The sequence below is a fragment of the Dipteris shenzhenensis genome, chromosome 19, assembly GCF_047967505.1.
Source record: "Dipteris shenzhenensis isolate YYH24624 ecotype China chromosome 19, Dip_SZ_1.0, whole genome shotgun sequence".
Lineage (NCBI taxonomy): Eukaryota > Viridiplantae > Streptophyta > Polypodiopsida > Gleicheniales > Dipteridaceae > Dipteris > Dipteris shenzhenensis.
In genome coordinates, this window is record NC_141614.1 from 53477455 (window position 1) to 53502231 (window position 24777).

Genomic DNA, 24777 nt, shown 5'->3' on the forward strand with positions numbered 1-24777 from the left:
AGAAGAGCACAATTGGGCTGGCTCTGCTCCTCTGCTAGGCCCTGCAAGAGATGATGAAATGAGCAAGTGAGGGGGACCTATAAATAGCCCCCTAGCCTCCTAGTCGGCCAACAAGGGGCTGGGCCGATGTTGGCCGCCTCACAGGCCTAGGGGGCTGACCCAAACAACAACCTATATGGGGCTGAAATCGGTGTGTCTATCTCCTGTGTGTTTGAGGTTTTCCATTATGATTCCTCATCAAAGATTACATCTCTAGGCCCTAAGGCATGGGCTTGCCAGCCGACAGGCTGGGCTCTAGAGCCGACTGCTTCTTGAAGGAACATGGTGGAAAGAGGGAGAGAGAGAGGGTAGGCTAGGGAGAGAGGAAGTGATACTCAAAATGAGACATAATGAAATGGAAATGAAATGACTAGAGCAATGAACAAAAATGAGAGTACTCACATGTAGACCAAAGAGCTTGTAGCTTGATACTTGATTAATTTGACACTAGACACGTACAACTCTTATATAAGAGCACACACACACATATGAACACCTATGCATATGGGATAACTCCCAATATGACACGTGGCATCCATAGGACACACTAGACTAGAACTCACACTAGAACACACTAGAACACACATTTTTGACTCACTTTGGCTTCATATTCCAACAGTTCTAGCCCTCCACTGGGATCTGCACAGCCAATATGAAGGGGCTGTGCCCTTTGCCCTCCAGCCGTCCTGCTCATAAGGGAGCCGACTCCCTAGGCGCCTCAAAGGGGGATCGCCATACGGCAACTGTAGTTGATGTGGCTGGAGTAGTAACAGTGGGTTGAGGCATTAGCTCCCTCCCATTCCATTAGGGGAGAAATGGGGTCTCAAAGAGGCCTCCAATTTGTGTTTGCTAATTTCAAGGGATTAGAGAGCGATTTGAGGTGTACCAATGAGAGTGCTCTAAGGTGTGGGGCAATGCCATGTTGAACTTGACAAAAGCATTTAAGGGCGTTGAGACCTCTAACCCAGAGTTTGTACTCATGATCTTCACGCCTAGTCCTTGATCTGATCTCCAATCCAAGGGATACATTCAAATTTGAGGTAGAGCATTCCAGCCCTTAGATCAAGGGGCAGATCTAAGAGATACCATCAAAGGATGGAGGGATCAAATATCCACCCTTGATCAGAACAAAGATCTAATGGAGGAGGTGAGAGGAAAATGTGCTTCAATCTAGGCCATGGATTTGATTGTAGATCCTAGGGAGGAGATGAGTGTAGAAGGCGTTTCAATCCGGTCCATTGATGTGGTGGAGGATCCAAGGGAGGAGCTTTTAGAGTTAGGCGCTTCGGCCGTCCATTATGCGCCTTTATCGTAGCCCTCCATCTGATCTCCACCCTCTATCATGCGCCTCAAGCCTAGCCCTCCATTATGTGCCTCCATCTCAGCCATTGATCTTGATCTAGATCAAGGGTCCACATTGAAAGGAGCCTTTCCTTCTTAATGAGGCCTCCCCAAAGTCAAAATTCGCCATTTTGAGGCCACCAAAGCGCATCCACCATCCACCAAAGGCATCCTAGGCCTTTGATCCATCCACCATCCACGTCCATTCAAAGGCCAAGGTTGCCTAATTTCAAATTAAAGGTACCCATGTCAGTTTAGTCAATGCTATGGGGCTCTTAGCCCATTGGTTACCATAGTTGGTTCACTTCCCATTAACTTCATCCATTCCTTATGAGGCCCTTTTGAGACCCCATTTCTCCCCTAATGGCAATCTTTCATGATCCCTTAACTCTAAGTGACTCCAAATCTTCATTTTGTCGTGTACTTGCCTGAACCTGAGCCTCCCACCTGGGTACAATCCTTTAGACACCTTTCTGGAACTGAGCCTCTTGCCTGGGTACAATCCTTGAGACATCGAAGTTAATTCCCTTGAGCAATGAATCAAGGTCGTTGAGCAAGGTCCTTCCTAGCTCCACTACCCGTGGACTTTTGTAGGGGCTGTGATACCATGTTAGAAATGAAAGCCCACCATAGGGTATCCCGTTGTGGAAGACCGATAGATGAGGCCAGGAATTACACGCGGAAGTGTTTCATTATGGAATCAAACTTCTTAACTTGTGTGTGCTTCATGTGTGTGCAAGCCAGTATATAGCGAGTGCATCGAAGACAAATATAGAAGCCACAATGATATATTTCCGTCCATCCAAAACTGGACTCAGTACAAAAGAGATCTAGAGTACCACCAAACCATCGTCCTCTGATCTTACCAAGAGTCCTCCTAGTATCTGTCTGGCACCTCTAGATCTTTGAGCCCGTGTGCTCCTCTAAGCTTATGTAGACTCTCTATCCAGTGATCCTTCCATATTGCTGCCTGGTTAGTCAGCCTAGGTGGGCAGCCCTTTCTGAGCCAAGTCTGCAGCTCCTCAGTTTGGTTCACCTCCTAGAAATAGGCCCAATTGTTGCTGCTCTTACTGCTGCTTTCTGCTCTCTTCAGATGTTGCTCCAAGTGATGCCAAGTGTGGCCCCAAAGGGTCCCTTATAGGGCTGGATGCCCTCTCAAAATAGCCGACTGGTAGGGGGAAAATTGGCTGACCCAATCAGCCCCCCTACCAGAATTTTTGCTGTAGTATATCAGCCCTCCTTTGGGGGAACACAGACTGAGGGGGGGCAGGCCCTAGCCTGTCCAGCCCTAACCCTACCTTGATGTAGGGCTATATGCCCTCCACAGTCTGCCATTTCTGATGCGAATCAGGGTGCCACCCTATCCTGGTGATTCTGCATTTTTCGGCCTAGTTCCAGGTCCCGAATCTCCTTCATTTCTACCCATACTGCTGCTGTACCATTACATAAAAAAGGGCTGATGTCATCCCTGCATTATCGCAGCCAGTCCTTGCTGTATTCCCTGTGCAGATTGGCCTCTTCCATCTGTGGACATCCTCCGGAAACTTCTCTGCTTTCCTCTGCCAGGTACTTGCTCTCTTTCTCTGCTGCCCTTGTGGCAGCCCCAGGACCCTTGCTATTTTCATATGGTCCACCCCCCCAAAGCACTGCTCATTTGGGGGCTCATAGGTGGGGAGGTGGCCAACCCTAATCCAACACTTTCTCTCACCAACCCACATTGACCCGATCTCAATTGGTCGATGAAGATGCTTCGCTCCCGTGTTGTAGCCCTTTGGATCACGTTGGTGTCATCATAGCTATTCATCTAGTGGCTCTTGCTCTGCCAGGTTCGGTTCTTCATCAACACACCAGTCTGGTACACGGGTCCATCCTTGGTAGCACCTGATGGCACCACCAGCTTTAGTCACTACCCTGCCTTCAAACTCGAGCACTCCAAGTACCAGCATCCTTTAACTATCCTCCTCATGATAGGTAAAACAGCCTGAAGTTCTCGAGGCACCAAGCTCTCAGGGTCTGTTTCAACCGATCCTTCGTCTGGCTAAGTGTGCAACCAAATAGTATAACTGAGACATTATATCCTAAGCATAAATCCAGATTACTTGGACCATAAAGCTCCATGTGTGGTTTTGTGTTGTTCCCCTCTAAGTCACAGCCTTCGTTTGAGCCAGAGTCCTCAGGTCTTGTCGAAGAATCCCCCTCTGTGTTAGCAACACCATCCAAACACCAGATGGTTCCAGGCATTCATCATTGCTCATCACCTTCACAAAAGTTGCTGACTCCTCTTCTGACCATCTTTCAATGTCGGACATCTTAATAGTAACTCCTGGACCCGTATACCTAATCTCGGCAGCACTGGGACCACCAAGAAAAGTTCCTCTTTGACCACCAACTGAGCTGACTCATTTGACTCCGAGTTGGCCCCCTTCTTCTTCTGATCAGCCTTTTCTTTATGCAGCCCTTCACAAAATGCCGTGGCTCATCACAATAGAAGCATTTCTTCTCTTTCTTTCTCTTCTGCTTGTTCTCTTCATCTAAGAGTCTGCTCCATTTTCAGGTTTGTCCTTCTTGGGCTTGCCGTTGCCAGGCTTACCCTTGCCTTGCCTTTGCTCCTGTCTTGGGCTACTAGGGCTTTATCATTTGTTCCATCATACTTCTTTTCCCGAGCTTCTTGTTGTAGCAACAATGGAACTAGCTCTTCGAAAGTTACTGGTGCCACCCTCTATCGTGCAACCATTGTAGCAACTAGCGGTTGAAGAAGCTAGGGAAGGAGCTCACTGCTATTCCCACTACAGAAGGGGAGAATAGATCTCCCAACAGTAAAGAGGAGTTGAGTGTAAAATGCCGCCCCCCAACCCCAAGATGCATATTGATCGATCACCAATCACTAGTTTCTATTTCTCCTTTTCCGGAAACCCCTGTCACCTCGTCGGTTTGATTTAGTCGATGGTGTTTCGTATTGGTTAGATGAGTTGGGGATTCCTAATTCAAGAAATTGCTCACGTAACGATAGATTATCCAATTAATTTTCTAATCTTTTAATGTCTCTTTGTCTCGATTTACCCAAGGCTTTCTTGTAACTGAAAAGATATCCTTTTCCCCTTACTGATGCAATAACTTCTGCTTATAGAATTCTATATAACTACTAAGTTATAGATCACCTTCGGAATCTTCCTATTTGGGAGATGGAAGTTGTTTGCTCCCTAAGATTTTACACCCCAGCGTCAGTAGAGACCTAGAAAGCTGCCTTCGCTATTTCGGCGTTCCTTCGTATATCTTTGGATTTTATCCCATCCACTTGCTGACCCGAAAAAAGCCGCTTCGACACAAATAATGGAAGTCGATTTGCCATCCTGAATAGGTTAACCCTTTGAACTGTTGCTGAATCCATAGGCAGACAAGAGACGACCCGACAAACTGACCTCATTACTGAGAATCTCGAATGTGGATAGGAACCAGCTCCAAAAAGCAATATTGGCCATGTGCAAGCTATCCTTGCGTTCCCCCCGATGAGGTATATAACAGCTATATACAAATTCTGAGGGATGTGTCGGGACCCACCCCACTAGAAATTTTAGAGTATAGAATGCTTGGGGAATGCCAACTTTGCGTTTAATCGGGCTGTTGGATTGATAGTAATACGTGAAGCCCACCACAGAAGTGAGAAGTAGTAACTGCCTACTTGAAAGGAACCAAGGAAAGTCGGAGTAGTGATCCAGTAGTCGAGAACTGTTCGTCACTATTCAATCGATCTACACGGAATATCCCGCGTGAGTTACTTATGTCTACCCTATTGGGAGATGTTCGTCGCTATTCAATCGATTTACGCGGAATATCCCGCGTGAGTTACTTATGTCTACCCTATTGGGAGATGTGGAAGAACAATAACATGACGAAGAATTGATCGAAAAAAGGATCAATTTCAGATAATGTCTGGATTTTTTCAAATATGTCGGTCTTCTAGAATAACTAGTGAGTTACAAGTCTATCGACCGCAACTTTAGAAAGATTCTAGTAAACGTGACGGTAGTCATGATGGCTAGCCCCGCCATGCTGATCGAAGGCGTCCTTTGACCAACTGCCGCCAGTTGATGCCGCACCTCCTTCATCTTGATGATGTGCTCCTGTATTGATGCCCCTTCATCCATGCTCATGCCATACAACTCCGTCTCGAGGTCCAAGATTCTCGCCTCGTTATTGAGCTCATACATATCCCTCAATGTTGTCCAAGCCTTGAACGAATCTGTATGAGGTAGTACCGCATCCGCCGTGGTACCCACAATGGTATCATCCCTGATCTACCATGCTCTCACTAAAACGAGGTCTGTTGGTGTCAGCACTGCTACTGTAGTTGATGCGGATGGAGTAGCCATGGCGGGTGGAGGCATCAGCTCCCTCCCATTCGCAATCTCCCACGACTCCCTCAACACTAAGTGGCTCCCAACCTTCAATTTCTAGAATGAGTAATTGGTCCAATCGAGCTTGCCTAGCTCACCAAAATTAGGGATCTAATATCTAGTTGCCATGACAATGAATTTAAAGGAGTACAGTTTACAGTGTCGTACACCTGCCTAAACCCGAGCCTCCCACCTGGGTACAATCCTTCAGACACCTGCTTGAACTTGAGCCTCCTGCCTGGGTACAATCCTTCAGACGTCAAAGGTAATTCCCCCGAGCAATGAATCAAGGTCATCCTTGAGCAAGGTCTTTGCCTTCAAGGTCCACTTTATGTGAACTTCCTTCATACCATGTTAGAAATGGAAATCCCACCAGAGGGTATCCTACAACGGAAGACTAATAGATGAGCTCAATAATTACATGTGGAAGTGTTTCACTACGGAATCAAACTTCTTAACTTGTGTGTACTTCACAACCATAGATGTGTGTGCAAGCGAGTAAATAGACAGTGCATCGAAGACAAATATAGAAGCCACAATGATATATTTCCATCTGTCCAAGACCGGACACAGTACAAGAGATGAGGGGTACCACCAAACCGTGGTCCTCCGATCTTACTAAAAGTCCCATCTGCATGGCACCTCTAGATCTCTGAGCCTGTGTGCTTTTTGAGCTTATGTAGACTCCCTGTCTAATGATCCACCTTGCTGCCTGGGTAGTCAGCCTAGGTGGGCAGCCCTTTCTGAGCTAAGTCTGTAGCTCCTCAGCTTAGTTCACCTCTTGGAAATAGGCCTAACTGTTGCTGCTCTTGCTGCTCCTTTATGCTCTTCAGAGGCTGCTCCAAGTGAGGCCCCAAAGGGCCCCTTTTAAAGCCTCTCAAAATAGCCTACTGGTAGGAGGCAAATTGGCGGACGCAATCAAGCCCCCTACCTGACTTCTTCCTGTAGTATATCAGCCCTCCTTTGGAGGCATACAGATTGAGGGCTGGCTGGCCCAGCCAGGCCACATGGCAGGCTGCCACTGTTTGATGTAGGGCCATATGCCCTCCAAAGTCTGCCCACTTCTGCTACGAATCAGGGCGCCACCCTATCCCAGTGTTTCTTCAACTGTCAGCCTAGTTCCAGGCCCCGAATCTCCTTCATATCCACCTGTACCTGCTGCTGTGCCTTTCTGTACAAGGGCTGTTGTCATCCCTGCATCATCGCAGCCATTCCTTGCTGTATTTCCTGCGCAGACTAGCCTCTTCCATCCGTGGACATCCTCTGGAAACTTCTCTGCCAGATCAGCCCTCCATGGTGGCTCTCCTCTGCCAGCAGGTACTTGCTCTCTTTCTCTGCTGCCCACATGGCAGCCCCATGACCCATTCTATTTTCCCATGTTCCACCTCCCCAATGCACATGTCATTTAGGGCTCACAGGTGGGGAGGTGATCAACCGTAATCCAACAAGATTTATAGTCAAATCGCTCACATCGAGGGAAATCTGAAGGCTCTGGGAGAAAAATTGGAGTAAAATTGCAATCAAGGAGGTGTCTTTTGGGAAGGGCTGAATCAAAAATCAGATTTCATCCCAAGCTTTAGATCAGTCGCAATTTTGACACATGGGCGTAGACTCAGTAGATAGGCATGCACCGCAACATATGGCTCTACATTGCACTTTGCGGTGGCTGTTTAAGCTGAAAAATTATTTGAGGCAGCTTGTTGTTTCTTCCAAGTGGGTTGCATGGCGTGAATGTAACTCTGTCTTGGATGACATCTTTTGGGATGATGTTGGCCTATGCTTCAGGTCAAAAAGCCTATTCTTATGACGTGGAGGCTTCTTGATGGGGATAGTCGATTCCCAGGAGCCTCTGAATTAGGGTCGTCCTTCAGCACGGTCCCTGCCTTCAGGCTCCCACACTTGTGAGCCTCCAACTTGGGCTCTGATACCATGTTAGAAATCGACCAACAGAGGGTACGCACAACGGAAGATTGATAGAATAGCCTAGGAGCTCAATGGGACGTGGAATCACAAACTTCTTTACTTAATGTGCATCAAATAGATGTGCAGACTCATCAGTAGACAATGAACGAGCCAGATATAGAAGCTACCAAAACAATATATTTGCGTCCAAAACTATGGACACAACAAAAGAGAGAGAGATCCAAAGTCACACCAGAGCGTGGTCTTGTGATCTTACCACAGGATATCTCTAGACTTGAGCCCGCGTGCTCCACCTTGAGCTTATGTAGACTCTCCGTCTAGATCACAAGACCTTGCTGCCCTAGAAGACAGCCAAGGTCCAGCCCTTAGAGAGCTCAGTCTTCAGCACACCTTCAACTCTCCTTCACCTCCATTGTGAGGCCCAAGGGAGTGGCTTCTGGCTGCTTTGTCTGCTCCTGCTTTTGCTGAACTGTGGGCTGATTTATGAGGCCCAGGGCCTCTCTTTTTATAGGCCCAAGTCCTGGTCAAAATAGCCAACCAGTCAGGCTGCATCTGGCTGACCCAAACAGGCTGACCAGGCCCTGACCTGGTATGCTCTATAACTGCCCCTTGGGGGCTCTCATGTCTAGGGCCTTTGGCCCACACTTCTAGGCATGGCCTGGCCTAGTACCAAGCCTATAAATAGGCCTGGTTGGCTGGCTATTCCCAGCCCAACCAGCCTACTTACACAGACCACTTGTCTGCTGGTTTTGTCCCGCTATTATTGTGCCATATTCTTGCTGTGTAGCAGGTCGCCTTCCTGCCCACAAACTCCGTCTTTTGGCTTGCCACATGGGCGCTACTTTCCTGGGATATCCTTGCCACGTTTGCTGCTCCAGATCTGCCTGTTTCAGGCCAGATCCATGCTCCGTGCATCTTGCCTCTCCTGCCATTTTGGTCCCTCTAGGTACATCTCTTTTCTTTTCTCTTCCTGACCACAAGGCAGACATAACCCTGCCCATGTGTCAGTCTCTCAAGACCCAGGTCCACCTCCCCCATGCTCTCCTCATATGGGGGCTTACAGATGGGGCGGTGACCTTTCCATCACCCAAATATGTGTAGGACTGCACTGCTCGTGAGGTGTTGAAGACCATAACCTTGGTCTTCCTGAAGGCAGATTGTTAGGTCTCTCTCTCTGCAAAACACCTCCAAGGCCTCCAGGTGTCTTTGCAACGCCTCCGCTGAGGATTATATAAGGACTATATCATTAGCGTACAACAATATTTGTATCAAGAGGTCGCCCAGTAATGATCCCTTGCCCCCTAGGCGATCTATGAAGAAAGTGATCTCATCAATGTAAAGTCCGAAGAGCGTTGGTGAGAGGGAGCAGCCCTGCTTCACCCCAATCGTGCTCTCGACCCAATCCGATAGACCGCCTGGGGCACGGACTCTACCTATGACTGACTCATATATGCTCATCTCCTGTAGTCTCCTAATCATACGAGATCGTGGGACAGTGTCGAAGGCCTTCTGAAAGTCTACGAAACATGTGTAGACTTTCTGGTGTCTAGACCTCGCCTCCTCAATGATGGCCCTCACAGTGAAAATGTGATCTAGAGTAGGATCCTGCCTACCCTACATGTGTGAAATGCTTTGTCCGTAGGTCCTCATGATCTCGTTCTTTCTGGTTGTGGAGCCGGCGGAGTGCAGCCCGTACATTTTGTGTAGTAAATAAGTGATAGGTAGTGGGCTTGGGCATAAAGGACATATCCGATGGTGCTTGCCTCGAGACATCGTATAAGGAAAATGTATAGGTGTACCATATCCCGGGTCAGTAATGGGAATGGGCGGCTTCCCCTCTGAAAGAAGTCCCCATCTAGTGGTCGGGTCTCTTCCTCGAAATCATTTGATGATCTCATCCATACTGTGTGTGAGGAAGGTTCGCCTCTAGCTGCGTGTCAGCTGTCAAAAGATCCGCTTTGTCTCAGATGACATCAACTTACCCAAGGCTCCCTCCCGTGTAAGGTGGGCTTGCGTCTCTTTGCACTTGTCATCAAACCAAGGGTTTTGAGGCATCTTCCCATCTCGGGTCCGTGCGGGTCGGGTCATAGGGAAGGATCTGGTTGTAGCGTCTTGTACCATTATGACAAGCACATCTGAGGTGTGGATGAGGTCTAAATCATCCTCGAGTAGGTTCAAAAGCTCTCTGGCTAAGTGACTCACATATATTTTATCAAGGGCACGATCAAAGTGGATTTGGGTATGGGTAGGTGTGATAGGAGCTCTCCTTGTGACTGGCGTAGTTGCAAGGACACAAAAGGCTAGATATGAGTGGTCAGCTCCGAGTGGGGGGAGGGGGGGGGGTACTATGAGGTCATGTATCTGCGAGACAAAAGCAAATGGGCCCAGTAGGTAGTCTACTGTGCTAGTCCCACCGCCATGTGGAAAACAAGTGAATCCCTTGGATGATGGCCATCTCTGAAGGCCATTGTAGATGATGAGGTGGTGGACTGCTCCCAACTCAAGTAAGTGTCGTCCGTATGCTGTCACATGTGAGGTATCTGCATAGTGTCTATGGACCCCGAGCTCTATTGCATCTAGCTCCGGAATCATGTGGGGGTCTCTCTCATATGTGAAGTCTAGTAGGCCCACTTGCCTATCTCTTGTCCTTGCATTCAAGTCCCCCAAAAGGAGGGTGTCTCCCTATCCGGAGAACTCTATGATATCATCATGTACGTCTCATATGGGCTGTGTCCCTCTGTAGTGACCTCATGAGCAAATGATGACGTGTTTGAGGGAAAGTAGCATACTGCAATAAAGATCGGTCGGGCATCTAGCAACTGGACTTGTATCCACATATGACGTGCATGTTCCTCTCTTCGTACCATAGATATGAGCGTTCTCTAGTGTGTCTTGAAAAGGACAGCTACGCCTCCAGAGCCTTGTACTCCACTATCTCTCCTCAGTTCTTTGCTATGAGCTACTCCTAGGTGTATCCTGTCACTGTGGGCAGCCCTCTCTCTGGGCTTTCATGTGTTTTGGTGTAGAAGATAATGTCTCTATCTCTGTATGTCTCCAAGAAACCACCTAGGTCGGACCAAAGGGTACCGTTACAGTTCCATACAACCATATTCAGCTTGTTTTGTGCACTTTCCTCTCGGGCCCGACACCGTCATAATTCCCCTTCTTCTTTCTCCTCTTCTGCCTTCTCCCTCCTGTCTGCTCTTTCCCGGATAATCACTTTGCCATCCTTGTAAGCAGCGCATTTCCCCGCTTCCCTTGCAGCCATTACATGTACCATCCCTTCCCTTCTGTGTTTCTGCTGTAGAAGGGTGAGGTCATCATTCAAGTAGATTTTGGTCCCCTTCAGAGATGCTCTCATGCTCATGAGGGTGGACCTGTCTACTGCAGTCCGGAGTTTCAGCACTAAAGGTCTTGTTGGTATCTCAGTCTTCCCTACCCTTCAAGCTGCATCACATGCAAGGTTGACCCCCATCTTGGTGAATAAGCTTGAGCTTCTGCCATTGGAGTGTCCCCCACTGTGAAGCCTCTAACTAGGACATTCATTGCTTTGCTGGCCCTCCTTTTCTCTTCCTCTGGTGTCTCGGAAATGAGCTCTTTTTTAGGAGCTGCTGATCCTTTTTTCACCACTTCTGTCCTCTCAAGCATCACTTCTTTTCCCTTGTTGAGTTGTTGTGCGAACTTGGCATGTTTACCATTCATGGTAGCTTGCATGGCCTCCATCTCTTTCTTAAGGGATGCATTTTCTGCTTTGAGCTCTTCCATAACTTCGTTGCCCCCATCTGATGTTATTTGCTTGTCCTTCATTTGTTGTAGCTCAACCCCCACTATGTGTACTTTGTCTTGGAGCTTGGTCTTCCCATTTTCCCATCCTGCCCTCTCCTTCTCCCATTCTTCTTTCTTGGCCTTCTCCTTCCTCCATTCTTCTTGTACCTTCCCTCCTTGGAGGAAAGGGGTGATTAGGAGGGGACAGGAAGATGGGCTGAGAGAGAGAGACTCGTTGACAATCTACCAAGTGCCAAGTATTTCCTTCAGTACATATGCTGCCTCTAGATGTAGCGATAAAAGAACAAAGAACATGGAACAGAAAAAGCAAGGTTTGATCTAGGAAAGCTGAAAGCAAAATAAACAACATTTTCTTGGTTTGTTTTCCAGGTTCCTAAAGATAAGATTGGCCGCTCCATCACAAAGTGTCCCAATTTACTTGGCTGTTCTCCAAAGATACTGCAGTTGATGGTTCAGCGTATGAATTTGGTTGGTGTGAAAAGCAGGAGGCTAGGTTACGTTGTAGCCCACAGCCCTCAGCTTCTACTAAAAACTCCACGGGCATTTAATGAAGTAAGTTCTATCGCCAGATCATTTGATTAGGGTTCACCTAAATACACTGTTCTGATCTCTTTTTGCTCTGTTTTGGGGTGAAGGGAAAATGGATTGCTTCATGTCTGTGGTCTCAACTTTCTGTCTAATGTTTGTTCTGATTGCTACAGGTTACGTGAAGGATTTAATTTCATAACAATTTTGGTAAATTTGATTTATCCGTTGCTCTTTACAATTGAATGACAATTTGGAAAGCTAGAACGTGGACCTCTTTGCTGTAGGTTCATGACTTTCTAGAGGGTTTCGGAATCGAGGCAGATGATATGGCCAAGCTTCTTATGAGATCACCTGAACTGTTTGCATCAAATGTACCATTTCTAGAGAAAAAGATAAAGTTTCTGCAGCATTATGGGATACCTAATCATCGCTTGAAGCATGTTGTGCTTAAGTACCCGAATGTGCTCATGCTAAGTGTGGAAGGTTCCTTAAAGCCACGGTATGGGTTTTCCCTGCTGAGAAATATAGTTACTATCAACACAAAAGGAAAGAAAGCCATTGTATTAGTTGATTTTGTTTTGTTTTTGTTGCAAACTCGTAATTGCTAATAATAGAGAAACCTCGTCAACAGGATGGAGTTTTTTCGGAGCATGGGACTGAGCAGAGCAGACATTTCTTTCATGGTTTGTGGATTTCCTCCCCTGCTAGGGTACTCTATTGAACGGGTTCTTAGACCGAAGTTTGACTTCTTAGAAAATGTAATTTGCCTACCGGTGCAAGAAGTGGTTTTGTACCCTAGATATTTCAGCTACTGCCTTCAGAAAAAGATAATCCCGAGATTCAGAGTTTTGAAGCGCTTAAATATCCAGTGCGAGTTGAAGGGTATGCTGTCTAGAAGTGATGATGACTTTGCTGCAGATCATTTTGGATTTGTGCGGATGCTTGTGCCTCCTGTTTAAATGTAAATTGATATTGCTAAGATTCATTTCAAGGCTCTTAGTAGCACATAGGAATCTTCTTCAGTAGACATGGGGTTGGGTTTGAATTTAAGAAAGTATTAATGTTAAGGACAATTATCTATTTTTGGAACTTCAAACCTGAAGCCTGCTTGAAAGGCAGAGGTAGAGTGCCCAAATTTTCAGAGACTCACACTCTTAGTCATGCAAGGAAGAGAGTTCCTAGCTTGTCAGTTGTAACACTTCTTGTCCCGTGAACCAATCCTCCACCCCAATAACAAAGATGCATCTATAAATTTGTTGAAGCAGGTTTAGTTTTAGTTGAAATTGTTACCTTCCCTACCAGCCATATCAGTAAACATACGTGGAATGAACATTAAAGTTTCACTATATATTTTTCTCCCTGCTGCATATTTTGTATTGAGATCACTTGTATATGAGCTAGTTTGAAACGTTCATATGAAATGATGAAAAAAAGAGAACAAACTGTACAAAATGGGATAGAGTCCAGAGAATTGAGTGCTAGCTATTGAGTTTAGCGATTTTATAGTTCAATTTTTCCTTTCCATTTGGGATGTCTTACATGACAAAAGGACATACTTGGTAGTCTTACGTTGGGTTGGATCATCCAAGAGTTGCTAGATTATGTTGTGATTTAGGCCATTTAGAATATCTTGTCAAGGCAGTACCATAGGTTGTCTTAGGATGAGGATAATGTTCTATGCTCAAGACAATCGTCTCTACAAAAATTGGCCAATGCCTCAGCTTGTGTAACCCTTAAAAGGGCGACTTCTCCAAGATGACCTTGATGCCATGCCCTTTTAAGATCTTTTATTGCCAACCTTTGTTTTGGATCAACGAGGTGTTGACGGTCTTTTCCTCTCACCCCTCGGTTGACTAGTGAACTAAGTGCTCAAATGCGAATAGTGTGCTTAGATGGAAGATGCTCTGGTGCGTAGGACCTACTCATTGCTAGGGTGCAGAGTTAGTCGTTGACTACCATCATAGGGTTTTGTGTTGCATGGACGAAACCGTATGAAGATGGATAGGCTAGTACATATGAGAGAAACATGAGCATTGCAGAAACTCAAAAGACAGTCGTGGTATCAAATCCAATCCTTGTATTATCAAAGAGGCCTCCGCCTATTACAAATAGCCGTATATGAGACACTACACTCTCTTTGAGCAGCAAGGCTCTGCTACAAAACGAACAAGAAGGCGAGTAAAAGGCCCATTCTACATTAGACTCATGACTTAAATAACCTAGACTCTATGCTTGGTTGGTTTTGGCCACAGCCTTTCGATCTTGGGCCGGGAGATTTGCAAAACGGCTTCTAGGGATTGGCTCCATAGTGTGGTCTATGTTTTCTCTTCTTGGATGCTCAAGGTCATGTCGCTTGGCTTCTCAGTGGCAGGTCTTGGTTCGCCATGTTCGGTTGCTCGACCTAACCCGGGTTGGTAGGGAAACTTGAGGCTAACATTTTGTCTTGGCGTCATTGGAACTTACATCCTCATGATTCCAAGCTTGAATGCATCAATTTTGCTCAAAACTCGGAGGCCAAATGGTGGGCTTCCAACAACATGGTTTAAATTTTGTTTTGCACCTCTTGGAAGTTGGGGTGTTAGAGGCAATCGAGGCCTTCAAAGGGTCAGCATTGCAGAAGGACGAGGCACCTTCAATGAACTCGGCAAGGCTAATGTAATTTGCTTGAGAAGTATGAATGCTCTATTGTTAGTGGTGGTGGTCAAGGGTAGAGCGAATTATGTTAATTGGCTCCCGATCGGAATGTTGGAGCTAGTCTTTGGACCATTGTTTAGCCACTGGGTCGACCTTCGGGTCTATTATATGCAACTTCTTGAACTTGTACCTGTACCTTTTGAATTGGGAGGTGGGCTTCATTCATTTATCCACGGGACATTTGCACATCTAATAAGTGGTACCGCATGTTGGTGGCCTTTGTTATTGTAGACCCCATTAGCTTTTCAAGCAACTTTTGTGATACACAAGCAACATGTCCATTGTGGACTGGGGCAGTGCTTGGATTTTGTCGATGATTGCTTGGCACTCGGTCCTGACCGTTAGTCATTGGCGTTGGGCCATCTCCTTCATTGCTCTATCAAAATTGTGACATGCCTTGTAAATGGAGAATTTGGCGGGTAACCTAATGGCTCTACTTGGTGGAGAGGCTAATTAGCACATCGAGCGGACGAGATGGATCCACTTGCTTAGGCTAGGGGCAACTGAAATTATTGTAAGCGGTGGGAAAATTATTTCAGCTAGGCATAGGGCGGAGTACGCCATGGGTGTCCTGTGTTGGTATGACCTCTTGAGCTAAAGGAAATAGCTCGGGACAAGGAAGTTACTCCAGGGATATCTGCAACTGTGCCTCAATCAAGCATGGAGTCATTGTTTGTGTGCTTGTCTCGATCCATGCACTTGGGGGTGATGAACCACGAGTCTTTAATGGTGCAGAACGAGGCTCAATATCCAATAATAACAAGGCTTGGGCCATTGTCTTTTCATCCGAATCTATTGCATGCTTGGTGGTGGGGACTTGACTTGCCTTAGCTGTTGTGTTCTGTGAACCAATGGTTTTCACTGAAGTAGCTGGCATGTTACACTTGGGAAGGGGTTGCAAAGTTGACTAGGGACCACCTTGCTCAGAGGCACCATCCTCATCATTTATCACCCGTCCTCGTCGTTGGGCGAGTTTGTTGGGGTGCTCGTCAGGAGCATTCAATCTTGGTAGGAGGGCTTGAACCTGCTCCAAAGTAGCCACCTTATCTTGAAGTGTGGCGTTCTTTGGGCACAATTGGTAAAGATCGCAGTGATGGAAGTCGGTAGGAGTAGTTGTTTTTGGTTCGCAGTGAGGAGCCAACCTTGTGTGGCAATCGTGGCAGGAGCCATCCTAGTGTGGCAATCGTGGCTTGCGCTTGCACCATTTAGGCTTGGGTCTCCTTAACCTGACGAATAATTGTGGCATTTTTTTCTTGCAGCTTGGTATGGGCCACTTGAAGGCTGTCAAACTCTTCATGTAGCTTCTTACGCTTGGAGCTTGTGAACTCGAGCTCATTCCCATAAAAGGCTTCCATTTTATTTTTGTAAGCCACATGCTCTCTTCTGTTGTAAATGCGGGCCTGGGGAGGGTTTTTGGCTACGTACCATAAGGTACGGGAAATGGCGAGGGTCCCTTCACGAAGCTGGTGCCAATTGGCTTGTTTGTTAAGGTGTCACGAGGAAGATCGCTATCAAAGTAAAATAGTTGATCTATGGCCTCTCTTGCAGCAAACGTTTTGGGGTGGTAATAGCAACCTTACAACAGAGAGGATTGGGGAACCAATGGGGTTTCGAGTCATCTGGTTACTTGGTCGCGAGGCTCGCTTCATGCGTGCCTAGTTCGACACCTTTTAGACCTATGTCGGGTAGCTCGGCGAGAATCTTCCTGCCTTTCACATCAGGCATTGTGGTTAGTGCCAACAGCTACTCATCAAGCACGGGCCTCTCGGTGTCCATGACACCACATTCGTCGAATACTACCTTCTTTCCCTTAAGACTTGTAAGTGTTGCCATAGCCAATTGCTCTTCGGTATCCTTTCACGCGTCTTTGTCACCTTGCTTGGTGACTGCTTCTTTGTTGGGTTGTTTTCCATGGACCTTGATTTGTTCAGTTGGGACTTCATGTGTTGCCTTCTTCGCTTTGTAGCTTCTCCAGTATTTTTACTGGGGTCTCTTCGGTATCCTTTCACGCGCCTTTGTCACCTTGCTTGGTGACTGCTTCTTTGTTGGGTTGTTTTCCTTGGACCTTGATCTGTTCAGTTGGGACTTCATGTGTTGCCTTCTCCGCTTTGTAGCTTCTCCAGTATTTTTACTGGGGTCTCGATTGTTGCCCGGCTCAAAAGCTGTACGTGGCTTCTTTGCAGTCTCTTTGGCTAGCGGAGAAGGGATAGTGGAGCTATCTTGGACAATAGAGGACACTCGCTGTTGAGGATTAGGCTGAGGATGTGGGTGGGCAACTTACCCTACAGGAGGAAGATTTCGTGGAGGAGCGGACATTGATGATGATCCCTTGAAAATACATTTGATTGTTCTAGAAGGGGGCTTGGCTAGCTCAAAGACAAGGCTAGCTTGAAAACATGCAGGACTCGCTTGGGAACATGCAGACTACGTTGGAGACAGGCAGCAGGACTGGCTTAGCGGCATATGGGGTTGGCTTGGAAGGTGGCACTGGCTCGGGAGCTGACTCGACGAGCTAGAGGATTGACAAAGAAGTAGGTTGGTTCTCTTCATCCAAGGCCGACGAACTGGGTTTATCCATAAGAGCAAGTAGTGAGGGTGCGGGCCGACCTTCCAAAGCTAGGGCACCTAGCCAAGGTACTTCTCTAGTCACCAGTTTGTGGCGGATCATGCAAAGATGAGGGATGAGCTTGCAGTGCACTTGGCCCTTGCCACTTATTGCTTGAAGTTGCTGCTCGAAATTGTTCTGGAACACAGTGATCCAGTCAACTGGAACCTTCTCTTCATGAGTTGATAGTGCCTTAGCAAGGTATGATGGACTGTTGCCGGCACTCTTCGATCCCACGTATTTTTATAGGAATTGGAAGAACAATCGGATCTCAAGATTTGGTGTAGCCCTGGGAAACAGTGCGCGTTGCTTGACACCTGTATGGTCTTTGAAGTTTCTAGGGGAATGGGTGGAAGCCAGAACGCTTGATGTAGTAGCGGCTTGTCGATTCGAACGTGATGATTTTTGACCAATATGCTGTTGTCCATTGGCATGTATGACTCTAGGAGACTTCAGCTCTACTGATGCATTCCACACACCCAACCATGGTAGCTCCGCAAACTGCTTGAGTCCATTGTGTGCTTCATGAATAGCTTTGCAATGTCATTGATGTCGATTGGGTGTGGTGCAAATATCTTTGGTGCCGCCTTCTATTGCTTAATTAGATGTTCCTAAGCCCAGGAGAGTGAGGATGAAAGCAATAGTGTAGATGGAAGTAATGTAGATTACGAAGATTTGATGGTGCAAGTAAGGGTGCGGGGAGCATAAATACGCTAAAAAGTGTGAGGCAATACATTGGTCCTTTAGTACCCATCCACCAACGGGGGGTTCTTAGAGATGCGTTGTTGGAGTACTACTGCATGTGACACCTCGACTAGAATAACCTCCATATCCTCTTAATGATGATGAACAATTAAGGTTCCTTTACAAGTTTCCCCTCCATGTGGCAATTCCTCATGCAGTTCCTATGTACACACTATCAACCAAGCAAGCAGATGCTCAATACAACTTCACTTGGATTTTCTTAAAGAGCTTGAGTATCACTTGGCCTTGCAAATCTGTGAGTTGTATTGTATTGTTGTTGAAGACCTCAATTATCTCATTCCATTTGAGTTTGAGATTGGTTTTCAGTGGGAGTTATACAATAAAATGAGCATATCTTTCTTTAGATACTTCCACACAACGTGCAGGTCATGCTAGGCCTTTCGTCTTCTCTGGATTACCCGCTGCTGTGACCACGCTACTTGAATGTGTAGCTCATCTAGGTGGGCTAGTTGATACAATCACCTCTTGATTGCCTTGGGTTTCCCAAGCTTACCAAAAATTCCAAAAGAACCACTACCTCTAATCCAAATAAGGGGTCAGGTTTGTGGTCCCCTTATTTGTTGGCCATATGCCCATAGTGTAGCATGAAGCTTGGCGTCCCAATCTTGGTGATGTGTACCGAATTGACTTTGTGAAAATAGACTTAAAGAGTCTTATTAGTGGCCTTGGCTTAGCCATTGCACGGGGGTCATATGTCGTGGCAATTCGATGAATCACGATGAACTCAATTGCCAGAGATTGGAAAGCTTCATTCATAAAGTATGTGCTTTGATCACTGACAACCTCGATGGTTGTGCTGCGAGCCGAGTTATCCTGTAGTGCTTTAGTGTCTACTCACTATGTAGCATAATCTGTGGCAAGAATAATGTACTATTTTGTGTATACTGAGCCACATTCTTAAATGGCACGATATAGTCCAAGCCCCATCTGTGGAATGGTTCCAACGGTTGGCTTGGTTGCAATGGCTTATGATGCTATAGAAAGAATGTGCATGTTCTCTGACAAACATCATATCTGACACACCTAGCATGTTAATCCCTGAATAAGGTACTCCACGTATGCTTGCTTGTAGAATTTTTTGACCTGTTAGCTTGCCATTGAAACGACCTGCATGCCTAATGTGTGCTTCATTGAGTACCATTGCTCGTTCATGTGGCAGGATCAAACGGCTCAATACTCTTGGCGAAATAGCTAGCCACCAATTAAAGTAAATTTCGAGGCTTTCAAAGACAATTGTTTGCGCTTGTCTCGGGACATTTGCTCAGGAAATGTGCCTCGTGTGACAGGTACTAAAGCATTTCATCATAATCTGCTCTTTGCAAAACAAATGGACATGTGGGAGCTTGGTTTTTACTCCCTGGTTTCCATTGTAGTCATGCAATCATGATAGACAGTTTGCCAGTAACTCATGATATTTACTTGGCTTATGAATATATTGGAATTGGACTCTGTAACAATAGCATCCATCTCACCAAACCTCCTTGAATCATTATTTTGTTAATAAAATATTGTAAAGCTTGGTTATCCACATAGAAAATGAATGGGTTACTAAGCAAATAGTGCCTAAATTCTCGGACACTATAAACCATACCAAGAGCTTCATGCTCAGTGGTGCTATAATTGCACTTGGGTGGCGTCATCAATCAATCAGCACAATAGACAAGGTAGTCCAGTCTACCATTTGGATGTGCCAATATAATGCCAATTGCATAGCCTGATGCATCCACATGGTTGTCGAAGAATTGGCGTCTGTTGCCTGTTTCTTCAATTCACGAAAACGACGGAGACAACTCTGCGGTCCACGGGAACTTGGTATCCTTCTTGGTCATCTCATACACTAGTGCTGCAATGGTCATCTCCCAATATATTGACATTTATGCTTTGAAGGTTTGGTGATGAACCTAATGTGTTACATAGTGGAGAATTTTCTACCATTTGGAGAGTCATGGAATATAGGGCACCAATACTATAGGGAGAGAATGAGTCATTGAGAGCAACATGGGTATTCTTCGAGGAGGATCATAAATTATGGCAAGATGAGGTGAGAAAGACCACCGAGCAATGCGTGGCAGCCATTCATGAAGCTGATGAAGTGAAGCAAGAAGCGACAACATTGCGCAAAGAACTCAAAAAGCTGAAGCACGAGATTAAATATAGGAGAAGTCAAGAAAAGGATGTGTGAACACATAGTGACTAGGTAGACAAGGAGAACATTGAATTACAAATCCATGTCAGCATCCTTGAAGCACAATAAGAGAAGGACAAGGGAAAAGTACCAATATCAAAGGCTAAGCTCACCAAAGTCTAGGCTTAGATCAGATCCAACATGTTTGAAGGAATTCAACAACAAAGGGACAAAGTACAATAGTAGATCAAAGAACTCCTACAGTTGCTCATGCAATTGCTGGACAATGAGAAACCCAAGTCAAGGAAGGATGGGAGACCTCAAAGGCAAAGGAATTATAGGAGTGATTGGAGCCTAGGCCACAACCTTGACAACATCTTGCAAATTGACCTCCATGGAAAAAACATTGTATAAAAGTGAAGGAAGGGGGGAATTGGGAAAAGAAAAGGGCCAAAGTAGCAACATGCCAAGCAGCCCAAGAAGCATAGTACCAAGAAATGAAAGAAGAAAAAGAAACCCACAAAGCAAAGGGAAAAGTCGAAGCAGCAAAGGTGAAGCTGAGTGAAAACAAATCAAAGAGGTGTGCCATTTAGAAATAGCTTGGGTACCCTTGAATGAGGACCCCATCAAATTGGATTCTGAACCCTAATTGCCCCATTAAGTGTGGAATGAGGACTCGACAACAAACCATGCTTGCAGTGAACTAGGTGGGAAGGAGCAGATCCCAAAGTCACGGACTTGTCTCCTCAACATCCTTGTCCATGCCACTCAACACTGAGCAAGCAAGGAACTGACCAATCAAACTATAACTTGACAAGACAAAGAAGATTGGGGAGGTGGCAGCAAATCATTGAACCATTCTGCTAGAAACACTCGCCAATCTTTCATCACTCTAGGTGCCGAAAGGAACACATGACTTAATCATGAGCCTCAACATGGGGAATGATATTTGTTACAGGATGCATCACATCTTGGTGCATGAGGTGGCATCGATTTATGAACTCTTCTATGAGTGCAACCAACCCTTGATTCCCCGATCGATACGAAGCATGCGTCACCAATTTTGTGAGTAGCAGAGAAAGATCCAATCCACGACGATGTGGCTTCAAGTAGAGGTGGGGCCCATTTCTTAGGGATTCAACTAAGGACAAAAGTGTATGCTTCTACTAAAGAGGTAATTGAGTGAAGTGAGCGAACCAAGCTACTAATCGACGAGCAATTGGGTAAAGTGGGAAGTAGCTCACACCCCCTTGTTAAGATTGTGTATCGGATGCCCAATCCTCGTAGATGGCACTATGCGATTGGGCATAGTGGGAAGTAGCCCATACCTCCTTGTTAAGATTATGTATCGAATGCCCAATCCTCACAGATGGCACTATGCGAGAGAGTGAGGTGGTTCTATGCAGCGAGGCAAGACAACAAAGGGCCCAATTGTTTGTCTGAATTCTTCAGTGGATGTCAGATGAGAGCAAACACAAGATTCATGAAGGTTAAATGTGTAAGGAGGATCTGATACAATGTAATATTGCCTATAGTTCTAGCATTTAGGCTCATTTTACCCCTAAGGCAACATGAGTGCATACAGCGCATCCGATTGTACACTATTGCTGATTTTGGCTACGTAACAGAAGAAGTCTATCTCCAATTCATGAGTACATCCCTGTTACTCTTTTTGCATAATGAACTTTTTGAGTTGTGCCCACCCCCATCCACGCTACATACTCATGGCATGTCAATTTGCATCGCTTGACAAAGAGCGAACACCTTGTTAGTCTTTTGGAAATAGAAATTGCCCCAAACACCCAAAACAAAATGAAGGATGATAGGGCACCATGACAAAGTAGCACAATTTGGTGCTAACGGTAATCTATTTCCTCACCATTCATGGCTTGCTCCAGTTCTATACCTTCAAATAAATATTGCTTCCTAGGTGCAACTTGAATCATATACACTCACAACTTCGGAAGTTTAAAATGCGTGGGAAATATTAATGCACTTATAAAGAATGATTATTCACTACAATGCACAAGTACAATGAATGTGTCAAGATCATCTCAAAATTTTGTTGGGTCAAGGGATTTTTTTTCAAATCTGTAGCTTGAGCACCTACATACATGATCATGAACCCATTAACATGAAAGACAAATACTTTGAATTCTTTAAAGTTCACTCAGATAATGTCTTGTATGGTTCTTATACATGATCGTGTACCCTTTGACATCAAAGATAAATACTTTGAATTTCTCTAAAATTCACTTGGATAATGTCTTGTATGGCTCTTATACAGTCCAACTCACCTGTAATGAGATTTATATGCCTAGCACTACTTGAGCTGTCTATTGTACTTTACATCAAGCTTCTCCACACAAAAGTGATTATCATGTGATTTCATTACATTGAATGAATGGCACTAAAGAGAAGAAAATCAACATTTTGTTAATGGAAGACATGTACCAGAAATCTAAGACATAAAGATTAAAAAAGAATACAGACTACATGTATACCTTGATATCAGAATGCTATGCAATTTCTCTCTCCCCCTATCTATCACCTTCCCCTTCCCCTTCCCCCCCTCCCCCCCTCTAACTAGCCTGCATGAGAGAGATAGTGTGTTTTGTAGGCCTTGCAAACAACTTTGAGGACTTGCACTGCATCTTTTGAAGTTTTCATATCATCCTCTCATTGTCGTTTGTCCTCTTTGCATCTTCTAATCTATTTGTCCAGAATTGTTTAGATAGGAGCTGTTGAATTTTGATTCCATGGAGACACTTTTCTTTCTTTGCTTTCTCTTTCCTTTTTTCATCACCCCCTCCATGCCAAGAGGCCTCAAAAGTCATTGTTGTGCCTAGACTACCCCAAGTCTTGCTTGTGGTCCTATTCCCATTCTACTCAAACCCATAGGGATATCAATCAAATCCACACAAAAAATATTCATACAGTTATCATTCCCATTAACAACAAACAATTTGTTTCCAATGCAAGCTATGTTGTGTTGTTGGTTTCATTAATTAACTTGGACGTGGGGTAGGTGGTGTAGTCTTTAGTGGTCTTATTGGATCTCCTAGTTGTTCTCATTATAGATTAGGTTTCAATGGCATTTTTTTGTTTCATTACTTTAGATTTCATGCTTATTTGGTTGATATTTTAGCTCTTTTTATTTCCTTCTTCTCATTGGGTTAGGATGAACCATCTTTGGGGGCTTAGGCATTAACTCTTAAAGCTCTTTCTTGGTCAATGCACCTTTTCCATCTCTTGATCTTATACATTAACCTAAATATTTACCTTCTCTACCATAGTTGCATGGCATATTATGCCAATCAATTCTCCATTGTCAAAAATCCATTAGGGTATCGACAACCATTGTCAATGAAAATCCATTGGGGTATCAACAACCATCTCTCGATCTTATACATTAACATAAATATTTACCTTCTCTACCATAGTTGCATAGCGTATGATGCCAATCAATTCTCCGTTGTCAATGAAAATCCATCGCGGTATTGACAACCATTCATCATACATGATAGATGGCCAGTTGATTTTACCACCTCTATATTTAATCATTTGCTGTAAATTACTCAAGAGATGATTTGGAGATGGTAACCCCAATGGTTACCAAACCAACGATTATCTATTGTGAGGCTACAACTCATTATCATTGACATCAAAGTCCACCATTGTTCATGCTCCCATTCATGTAATGAGTTTGTACCTTGAACATATTCTTACATTACATAGCATCTCCATCCTTTTAATCAATTGCTTTGATATTGATATCCTCTCCACGTCATCGTCATCTTTCATCGTCATCTTTTAGACAACTTAAAATAGAGAGCAACATCTAGATTGGAATAGTTTTCTTGTTATGTTAGAATTTGAAGATCATTGAGACGATATCCATTGAATTGCCATTGATTCTTTTGAATATACATTTAGAATTTGATGAGTGAGATAAACTAGAGGAATTACTTGGTAATGGAAAAAATGGTGGTAGTGTTTGCTAAGTTTGATTGTAGTCTATTATGATGGTTGATTGTAGCTTATTGATCATGGTTGAGTGAATGTTATTGTTCACCTAGGGGGTCACTTCTTAAAAACCCATTTAACACCACAATCAAGCATGTGCTTAAAATATCTCTCTATTCAAAGTTTTACATTTAAAAACATGATTTTTTACCCCATTCCAAATCTATACATGTATATGTTTTGATGTTAATTTAACTTCTTCCCCTTGTATATCCACAAAATTTAATTACATTAGATAAGCAGTTTTCAAAATATCCTCATATGCACAAATAGCATGTAAGTCCCACCATTAAAAAACACCCCTACCATGATATCTTACATGTTCATATGGCAATGATGCCCCCTCCCCCCCCCCCTCCCACGTGCCTGCTTCCCCCCAACACACACACATGCATGCATGCATGTACGCACAAATGCACACATGCAAGCACACGCACATGTGTGTGCCTACACATGCACATATGCGCATGCATGTACATGCACACACACACACACGCGCACACACACACGCACACACACACACAATAAACTTGATTTTTAGTAAATGTATC

The 24777-nt window shown here is 45.0% G+C and overlaps 1 protein-coding gene across 2 annotated transcripts in view; it reads left to right on the forward strand.

The window, feature by feature from the left end:
- LOC147890642 (uncharacterized) overlaps window positions 1–13208 on the forward strand; it is a 53938-nt gene extending 40730 nt beyond the window's left edge. The window contains exons 5-7 of one of the 2 annotated variants that reach the window (XM_087390682.1): window positions 11853–12035; window positions 12296–12510; window positions 12643–13208. In XM_087390682.1, the coding sequence (XP_087246808.1) occupies window positions 11853–12035; window positions 12296–12510; window positions 12643–12970 (726 nt within the window). In that variant the 3' untranslated portion in view covers window positions 12971–13208. Of the gene's footprint in view, window positions 1–11852; window positions 12036–12184; window positions 12272–12295; window positions 12511–12642 lie in introns of those variants that run through there. The other variant, XM_087390683.1, reaches the window with a different exon arrangement.
- The last annotated feature ends 11569 nt before the right edge of the window (window positions 13209–24777 follow it).